At 41.6% G+C, this 10092-nt stretch overlaps 1 protein-coding gene across 1 annotated transcript in view; it reads right to left on the bottom strand.

Annotated features, from left to right (window-relative positions):
* Positions 1-472: 472 nt before the first annotated feature.
* The window catches only part of LOC104681667 (coiled-coil-helix-coiled-coil-helix domain-containing protein 2-like), a 36016-nt gene continuing 26396 nt past the window's right edge, over positions 473-10092 (bottom strand). Inside the window, exon 5 of the mRNA XM_010388013.1 lies at positions 473-937. Within this exon, the coding sequence (XP_010386315.1) occupies positions 473-937 (465 nt within the window). The remainder of the gene's footprint in view (positions 938-10092) is intronic.

The following is a 10092-nucleotide window of genomic DNA, read 5'->3' as shown; positions in this document are numbered from 1 at the left end:
AATGCATGAGGGTTCCAATTTCTCCACATCATCACCAATGCTTGTTATTTTCATGAAAAATAGCCATTCTAATTTGTGTGAAGTGGTATCTCACTGTGGTTTTGATTTGTATTTTCCAAATGACTAAGGCATGTATTTATTGGCCATTTGTTTATCTTCTAGAGAAATACTCATTTTCTTGGAAGAAAATCACCTTATTCTAATTAACTCACAAGGAATAAAATTGTAACAGCCAGTTTAAGGAGGGCACACAAACGTTTGCCCAGCCCCAAATTCTACACCATCTTAATGAAATTCTACACAGTTACAACACCCTCTTCCATTTCAATTCTGAAGCAAGGAAGCTACAAATGACACACGAGAGGTTTAACTGATGGTTATACTTTATACCTTTACCATCAATTATATTTTAATAGTGAATTAACTTGGCTATGAGAGCTGCTTTTCCATTTCTCCAATTTGAACTTCTTGATTAGGCCAATCTGTTTGCAAGTCTGCACTGTTTGAGAACTTCATTGAAAGCCCCACAGAGCTTGTTGATGTCATCTTGGTTCTGGGCACACTCCAAAAACTGTTTGATCTCATGGAAAAAAGGCTGCTGCTGCTGTGCTGGCTGGGTTCCTTGAGGCTGCTGGTAAGTGATGTCAGGTTTTGCAGGCTCACCATTACTTCCTCCACTGTAGCTCCCAGTAACGACATAACTCAGTGTGTGCCCCACAGCACAGCCTACAGCTATGCCAGCTGCAGTGGTTGCCACTTGGGTCATCAGACTTGGCTGCCGGGGCGCAGCAGCAGGAGAGCCAACTGTAGATGGGGGTGCCACTGCTGGCGGCTGAGCTGCTGGTGCTGGCCTGGGTGTAGCTCTCATCTGAGGTGCCCGGCTGGTGGGAGGAGCCCTGCAGGAGGTGCGGCTTCGGCTTCCACAATGGCATCCTAGCTGCACGGCGGCTCAGCGTGTGGTAATACTCATTTTTGAATTGAGTTGTTTGTTTTTGTCATTGAGTTTTAGGAGTTGCTTATTCTGGATTCGAATCCCTTATCAGATATATCATTTGCAAATATTTTCTTCATTCTGTGGGTTTTCTTTTCACTCTGTTGATTGCGTCCTTTGATGCAAAAAGTTTTAAACTTTCATGAAAAAAACGATTCTTTAATTTTTACTTTTGTTGACTGTGTTGTTGGTGTTGTATCCAAGAAATTGTTGTCAAATCCAATCTCATGAAGATCTTCCCTTGTTTTTTCCAAGAGTTTATAGTTTTAGCTTTTAACTTTAGATCTTTGACTCATTTTGAGTTTAAAAAAGTATGATGTAAGGATCCAGCTTTACTTGTTTGCATGTGAATATTCAGTTTTTCTAGCACCATTGGTTAAGGAGAATGTCCTTTCTCCATTAAGTGGTCTTGGCACTGTTGTTGAAGATCATTTGGCCCCATATTTCTGTGATTATTTCTGGGCTTTCTGTTCTTTTCCATTGGTTTATATAGCTGTCTTTATGCCAGTATCACTTTTTTTTTTTAATACTGTAGCTTTGTAGTAAGTTTTGAAATTAGGAAATGTGAATCTTCCAATTTTGTTATTTTTCAAGAATGTTTTGGTTATTTAGGATCTCCTGAGATTTCCTATAACTTTTAGAATTGATTTTTCTATTTCTGCAAAACATGCCATTGGTATTTTGACAGGAGTTTCGCTGAATCTGTAGATTGCTTTGCGTGATTTTGTCCTCTTCACAATGTTAAGATAAAATGGAAATGTCTTTCCATTAATTTATATTCTTTGGTTTCTTTCAGTCATGTTTTGTAGTTTTCAACGTACCAATCTTTTCCCTTCTTAATCAAATATATTCCTAAGTACAGTTTACCCTTAAACAACATGAATTTGAGTTGCAAGGTTCATTTATACTCAGTTTCTGCAATAAAAGTTACAGCAAGTGTGCCTGCCTCTCCTGCCTCCCCTTCCACCTCCTCTACCTTTTCTACCTCTGCTACCCCTGAGACAGCAAGACGAATCTTTTCTCTTCCTCCTCCTCTTCAGCCTACTCAAGTGTGAAGATGACAAGGATGATGACTTTTGTGATAATCCGTTCCACTTAATGAATTGCAAATATATTTTTTCTTCCTTGTGATTTTATTTTGTTCTTATTTTTTCTTTCCCTCTTTTTGTAATTATCCAGACATTGTTGAGACTCCTTCTGATTTTTAAAATATCACTTTCTTTTCTCTATCTTACTTTATTCTAAGAATATAATATATAATACATATAACATAAAATATGCATTAATTGACAGGTTGTTATCGGTAAATTTTCCGGTCAACAGTAGGCAGTTAGTACTTAAGCATTCAGAGAGTCAAATATTGTATGTGGACTTTTGACTATGCAGGAGGTTAACCGTATTTTATTCTTTTGGATATTATTATAAATGGAATGTTTTTCTTAATTTTCTTTTCAGATTATTCATTGCCAGTATATAGAAATGCAACTGATTTTTGTGTGTTGATTTTATATCCTGCGACGTTGCTGAGTTCATTAGCTCTAAAGTTGTGTGTGTGTGTGTGTGCACTTGCACAATCTCTAGGGTTTTCTACATAAAAGATCTTGCCCTCTGTGAACAGTGAGAATTAATTATCCTTTTTCCTTTCCAATTTAGATGACTTTTGTTCTTTTTCTTGCCTAAATGCTCTGACTAGAATTTCTAATCCTATGCTGAATTGAAATAGTGAAAGCAGGCAACCTTGTCCTATTAATGATTGTAGAGGAAAAGGTTTCATACTGTCTTTTCACCATTGAATGGTCTTGGCACTCTTGTCAAAAATCAGTGGACCATATACGCAAAGGTGTTTGGAGTATGATGTTAACTGTGAGTTTTTCATATACGACCTTTATCATTTTGAGGAAGTTTCCTTCTATTCCTAGTATATTGAGTGTTTTTATCATGCAAGGTGGTTGAATTTTTGTCAGGTGTTTTTCTGCATCAATTGAGTTGATCATGTGTGTTTCTCCCCTGAATTCTATTAATGTAGTGTATTACATTGATTGATTTTTTTGTTGAAGCATTCTTTTTTCATTGTTCTTATTTCATTTTTTGCTTTTCTTACTATTTTAAATTGATAGATAATTGTACATATTAATGAGGTAAATTGTGACATTTTGATACACGTATACAATGTGTAATGATCAAATCATAGTAATTAGTATATTCATCATCTCAAAAATTTCCTTTTTTTTGGTGTTGGGAACATTCAAAATCTACTCTTCTGGCTACTTGAAAATACGTAATAAATTTTCGTTAGTTTTCCTATAGTATTATAGAACACTGTAACTTATTACTCCTATGTATAGCTGTACTTTTGTATGCATTAACTGACCTTTGCTATCTATCCTCTGCTCCCACCTACCCTTCCCAGTCACTGGTGACTACTATTCTACTCTCTACTTCTATGAGATCAACTTTTTTGAGCTTTCACATGTGAGTGAGAACATGCAGTACTTATCTTTCTATGCCTGGCTTATTTCACTTAATATTTTCCAAGCTCTCTTATATAGCCACTAATGACAGAATTTCATTCTTTTTTATGACTAAGTAATATTCCATTGTGTAAATATATCACATTTTCTTTACACATTCATCTGTTTTAAAACTTTTAACTTTTATGGATACGTAATAATTGTACGTATTTACATATTTATGGGGGTGCATGTGATATTTTGATACAAGTATCACAGTGTGTAATGATTAAATCAGGGTAATTAGGATAGCCATCATCTCAAGCATTTATCATTTCTTTGTGCTAGAAACATTCTTTTTTTCTTTTCTTTTTTGAGACAAGGTCTGTCGCCCAGGCTGGAGTGCAGTGGCATCGTCTCAGCTCACTGTTCTCTCAACCTCCCAGCTCAAAGGATGTCCCCAGCCCAGACTTCTGAGTAGCTGGGACTACAGGTGCACACCACCATGCTCAGCTAATTTTTGTAATTTTCTTTTGTAGAGATGAGGTTTCACCATGTTGCCCAGGCTGGTCTTGAACTTCTGGGCTCAAGCAATCTGCCTACCTTGGCCTCCCAAAATGCTGGGATTACAGGTGTGAGCCACTGTGCCAAACTGCTAGGAACATTCTAATGCCACTCTTTCACTTATTTTGAAACATACAATAAACTATTGTTAACTATAGTCTCCCTCTTCTGCTACTGAACACTAGATCTCATTGCCTCGATCTAACTATATTTTTGTACCCATTAACCAACCTCTGTATATTTCCTCCTCCTGACCACCCTTCCTAGCTTCTGAGAGTCATTGTTCTACTCTCTGTCTCCATGTGTTAAGTTTTTTTTGAGCTCCCACATATGAGTGAGAAATGTGATATTTGTCTTTCTGTGCCTGGCTTATTTCACTCAACATAATGTCCTCTAGTTCCATTCATGTCATTGCAAATGACAGGATTTCATTTTTTTGACTGTATAATACTCCATTATGTATATGTACCACATTTTCTTTATCCACTCATCCACTGACTATCCATTCATCTGTTGGTGGAACTTAGGCTGATTCTATATCTTGGCTGCATATCTTGTGAATAGTACTGCAGTAAACATGGGGGTACAGATATCTTTTTCCCATACCTATTTCTTTTCCTTTGGATACATACTCAGCAGTGGGATTGCTAGGTCACATGGTAATTCTATTTTTAGTTTTTTGAGAAACCTCCATACTGTTTTCCATAGTGGCTATAATAATTTACATTCCCACCAACTGTGCATAAGAATTGTCCTGTTCTGTGTCCTCACCAGCACCGGTTTTTGTTTGTTTGTTTGTTTTATAAATGGTGTCTCACTCTGTCACCCAGGCTGGAGTGTAGTGGTGTGATCTCAGCTCACTGCAACCTCTGCCTCCAGGGTTCAAGCAATTCTCCTACCTCAGCCTCCCAAGTAGTTGGGATTACAGGTGTGCACCACTATGCCCAGCTGTGTGTGTGTGTGTGTTTATTTTTAGTAGAGATTGGGTTTCACATGTTGGTCAGGCTGGTCTTGAACTCCTGACTTCAAGTGATCTGCCTGCCTTGGCCTCCCAAAGTGCTGGGATTACAGACGTGAGCTACTGTGCCTGGCCTTTTTCTTCTTTTTGGCAACAGTTCATGCACCTGGGTCTTGGGGTGCAGGTTGGGTCTTGGGGTGCAGGTTTGCTCTTTGTGGCAGGGTTGGATGTAGGTTGCCCACAAAGCCAGGATCTGTGACTCTGTGGGCATCCCCTAGTAGCTCAGGCCCAGGGGCAGAATTGTTGCTGAGATTATACCCCTGGGAGGTAGGGCACAGCCCTGGCCTGAGTTTGGGGAAGAAGGGATGCTCTGGAGGTTTGAGCCTGGGAAGCAGGGTATGGCTGCAATTTGGGAGTAGGGCTCAGTGATAACTCAGGTTCCACTGGATGAAGTACTATGTAGTAGTGATTCTAGGCCTTGAGATGGTCAGGGTTGGGCGTATCCCAGACTCAGTGAGGCCAAGTGCCGTGGCAGCAAGTACCCCAGAATGGCAGAGCACAGCTATCATTTGGGCCCTGAGGAGTAGGGCAGAAGAAAGCACAGTGATGACTGTACTCCCAAGGAAGAGGGATGTTTCAGCAGCTAAGACTTTAGTGGGCTAGTCCAGCTCCAGGGAAGCAGAATACTAGATCCGTTTGGCCTGTAGGGCTGCGTGTCTCAGCTCAGCCATTGCTCCATTTCTCTGGGACACAGGATACTATTTCAGCTCAACCCTGGGATGTGGAGCTGCTCAGCTCAGCCAGGGCACCAATTCCTTAGGGGGCAATATGCTACTTCAGCTCAGGCCTGGAAAGGCATGACTGTTCTGGGTGGCCCAGGAACCATTTCCCTGGAATGCAGGATGCCCTGCGGCTTAAGTGCTGGTGTGTGTGTGTGTGTGTGTGACTGCTTTGGGTGGTCAGGGCACCACTTCCTAGGATGCAGGGTGCTGCTTCAACTTAGGTACCAGAGAAGCATGAGTGCCATACGTGTCCAAGATACTCTTTTCCCAGGAGACAGGGTACCCCTTCAGCTCTGACCTGAGGGGCTGGGGAGGAGTAGGTGGAGGACCTTGGCCTCTGCTTGGTTCCATGGGGAAGAGTGTAATAGCTGCTCACAACTGAGCTTGGGGATGTTGGGCCACTGGGCTGGAGTGGCTTAGCCTCAAGGATGAAGGTGAGCCGTAGCTACTCACTCCCTGGACAAGACATTCTCCATCCATAGTTTCAAATCCAAGATGGCACAGCACAGTAGTTTTTCAGGCCCCAGGAGGTGGAGCACAGCGTTGGTGCCTTCTCTAGTGGGACCACAGCTATGTGGACTCCAGGCAGTTCCCTCACTGGGCTTAGTTCCTGTGAGGACTGCAGGGGACCCCAGTGGTGAGGCCTGTAGGTGTCCAAGGTGTTCATGAAGGTTGCTGGGATCCTCTTTCTTACCTCATTGCCAAAGGAGAAGTTCCCTCCTGGTTCCCAGCCCATCCTGGTTAGGGAATGGGATGGTGGAGGCCCAGTGTTTCCTTTGGTTCTCTATGTGGCCATTCCAATTTTCTGTGCTCACTCGGATTTCTGTTACTCCTCTGATGCACAATGGCACTCTCCTCCAGTTATTTTTGTTTCAATGTCATTGTTTATTCATTGTTCTGGATGTCTTTGTGAGGGGGGACAAGCATTAAAGGCTTCTGGTCAACCATCTTGCTCCATTGAACCATTCTTGCTTTCTGGGATTAAATCCCACCTCGTCATGGTGTTTAATCCTTTTAATATGTTGCTGAATTTGGTTTGCTAATATTTTTTGAGGATTTTTGCATTACAGTTTTCTTTTTTTTTTTTTTTTTTTTTTTGAGACGGAGTCTCGCTCTGTCGCCCAGGCTGGAGTGCAGTGGCCGGATCTCAGCTCACTGCAAGCTCCGCCTCCCGGGTCCACGCCATTCTCCTGCCTCAGCCTCCCGAGTAGCTGGGACTACAGGCGCCGCCATCTCGCCCGGCTAATTTTTTGTATTTTTTTTTAAGTGGAGACGGGGTTTCACTGTGTTAGCCAGGATGGTCTCGACCTCCTGACCTTGTGATCCGCCCGCCTCGGCCTCCCAAAGTGCTGGGATTACAGGCTTGAGCCACCGCGCCCGGCCACAGTTTTCTTTTTTTGACAACATCTTTGTCTGGCTTCAGTATCAGGATCATGCTGGCCTCAGAGAATGACTTAAGAAGTGTTACCTCCTCTTCAAGTTTTTGGAAGAGTTTCAGAAGAACTGGTATTAATTCGTCGTTAAGTATTTGGTATAGGCCAGGCATGGTGGCTAATGCTTGTAATCTCAGCATTTTGAGAGGCTAAGGTAGGAGGATTGCCTGAGCTCAGGAGTTCAAGACTAGCCTGGGCAATGTAGGGAGACAGTATCTCTACAAAAAATTTTTAGGAACATTAGCTGGGCATGGTGGCATGTGCCTGTAGTCCTAGCTGCTTGGGAGGCTGAAGTGGGAGGATTGCTTGGGCCCAGGAGGTAAAGGCTGCAGTGAGCTGTGATCACACCACTGCACTCCAGCCTGGGTGACAGAGCAAGACCCTATCTCCAGAAAAAAAAAAAAAGCATTTGGTGTAATTCACCAGTAAAGTCATCTGTTTCTCAGCTTTTTGTTGTTGATATTGTTGAGAAGTTTTGATTATTGATTAAATCTCCTTACTAGTTATGTCTATTCAGATTTTTAAATTATCCATCAATTTTGATAGATCATGTGTTTTCAGGAATTTGTCCATGTCATCTAGGTTATTCAATTTTGAAGACTATGCTTGTTTAGCATAGTTTTTAAAGATAGTGATGAATTACACATGACATAAAATTTACCATCTTACCCATATATATATTTTTGGAGACAGAGCTTCATTCTTGTTGCCCAGGCTGGAGTGCAGTGGCACGATCTCAGCTCACTTCAACCTCTGCCTCCTGGGTTCAAGTTATTCTCTTTCCTCAGCCTCCCAAGTAGCTAGGATTACAGGTGCTTGCCACCACAGCTGGCTAATTTTTGTATTTTTAGTAGAAATGGGGTTTCACCATGTTGGCCAGGCTGGTCTTGAACTCCTGACCTCAGGTGATCCACCCTCCTCGGCCTCCCAAAGTGTTGGGATTATAAGTGTGAGCCACCGTGCCCAGCCCATCTTACCCATTTCTAAATGTACAGTTCGGTGGCGTTCATTATACTTACTTTGTTGTGAACCATTACACCATCCATCTCCAAAAGTCCTTTCATCCTGCAAAACTGAAACTCTGTACCCATTAAACAATAATTTCCCATTTTCCCCTATATCCCTGGCAACCACCATTCTACTTTCTATCTCTATGAATCTGACTATTCCAGGTACCTCATATAAGTGGTATCATCCACTATTTGTCCTTTTGTGACTGGCTTATTTCACCTAGTGTAATGTCCTCAAGATTCATCCATGTTATAGCAAGTATCAGCCTTTCCTTCCTCTTTATGGCTGAATAATATTCCTTTGTATGTATAGACCACTTTTTCTGTGTCCATTCATCCATCAATGGACACTTGTGTTGCTCCCACCTTTTGGATATTAGCACAGTGTTTTCAGTTACAAAAACCTGATTTTGAGAACTGTCTCTGTACTTGTGAGCTTTTGCACCTTGGGTAACTTAATTTGTGTAATGCTCAGTTTCCTCATCCTTAATAGGGGGATAATAATAATGCCTGCATCGTAGAGTTATTGAGTTAAATGACTGCATTTGAAGCACTTAACACACAATGCCTCCATAACCATTTGTTACCATCAGCACAGTGGTGCCGGAGAGTTTGTTTTTAGAGTCAAATAGCCCTGTGTTCATCTAGTTATGTGACTAAGGGAAGTTATTTGAGTTACAGTTTCCTTATTTAAAAAATGAAAATAATAACACATTAATTATTTTATTTGACAAATGTTTGTTGATATCTACTCTCAATATCTGCATTATCCTATGAGATAGGATACAGGTGAACAAAACAGAAAAAGTAATCCATGTCCTCGTGGAACTTACATTCTAGTGGTGTGAGAACTGAAACAGAAATAATTCTCAATTCATGTGTTAAACAATACTAGGAAATGGTGCTTGTTTATCAAGACTAACAGTTTACGTATCAAACCCTACAAGACCCTCACCTCAGTCCTCCCACCAGTTCAAAGCTGGTATGTCATAAATCCTCTGATTCTAGCCAATTCTCCTCCTTACAAGATCATCCTTGGCATCACCTAATTGAAGCCTTAACCCCCCACAAAGACTCTCCTCTAACTTCTCATTTTGAAACACTACTAAGATTCTGTCAAAGTGGTCTGCTGCCTTATTGCAGGAAATCTCATAAACCCAGTTTTGATTGACTTACAGGTTTTTCTGGTGGTTGGTTGGGTAGTCAACAACAATAAACAAGTGTGTTAGTCTGCTTTCACGCTGCTGATAAAGACATACCCGAGACTGGGCAATTTACAAAAGAAAGAGGTTTATTGGACTTACAGTTCCACATGGCTGGGGAGGCCTCACAATCATGGCGGACAGCAAGGAGAAGCAAGTCACATCTTACATGGATGGCAGCAGGTAAAAAGAAAGCTTGCACAGGGAAACACCCCCTTATAGAACCATCAGATCTCATGAGACTTATTCACTCTCATGGGAACAGCATGGGAAAGATCTGCCCCCATGATTCAATTACCTCTCCCTGGGTCCCTCCCACAACACATGGGAATTCAAGATGAGATTTGGGTGAAGACACAGCCAAACCGTATCAACAAGATACATAAATTATAGAGTTTTGATAACAAGATGAGGGGAGAGGGCTCATGGGGAGGAGGCTTTGCAGGGCAGATTGTTTTATTTATTTGACTTTACTCTGAGTAAGGATGAGAAGCAATTGGAAGGCTTGAGCTGGAGAAGTGGCATGATCTGCTTTATCGTTTAGCAGGATGACTCTGGCATCCACATTGATAAATGACTGAAGAGAGCAAAGGTGGGGAACCAGGAGGAGGACATAGTGGTTCTTTCTCATAATCCCAGCACTTTGGGAGGCTGAGGCAAGTGGATCACTTGAGCTCAGGAGTTTGAGACCAGCCTGGGCAA

Source organism: Rhinopithecus roxellana, chromosome 9 (assembly GCF_007565055.1).
Source record: "Rhinopithecus roxellana isolate Shanxi Qingling chromosome 9, ASM756505v1, whole genome shotgun sequence".
Lineage (NCBI taxonomy): Eukaryota > Metazoa > Chordata > Mammalia > Primates > Cercopithecidae > Rhinopithecus > Rhinopithecus roxellana.
This window is presented reverse-complemented; position numbering and strand designations above follow the sequence as displayed.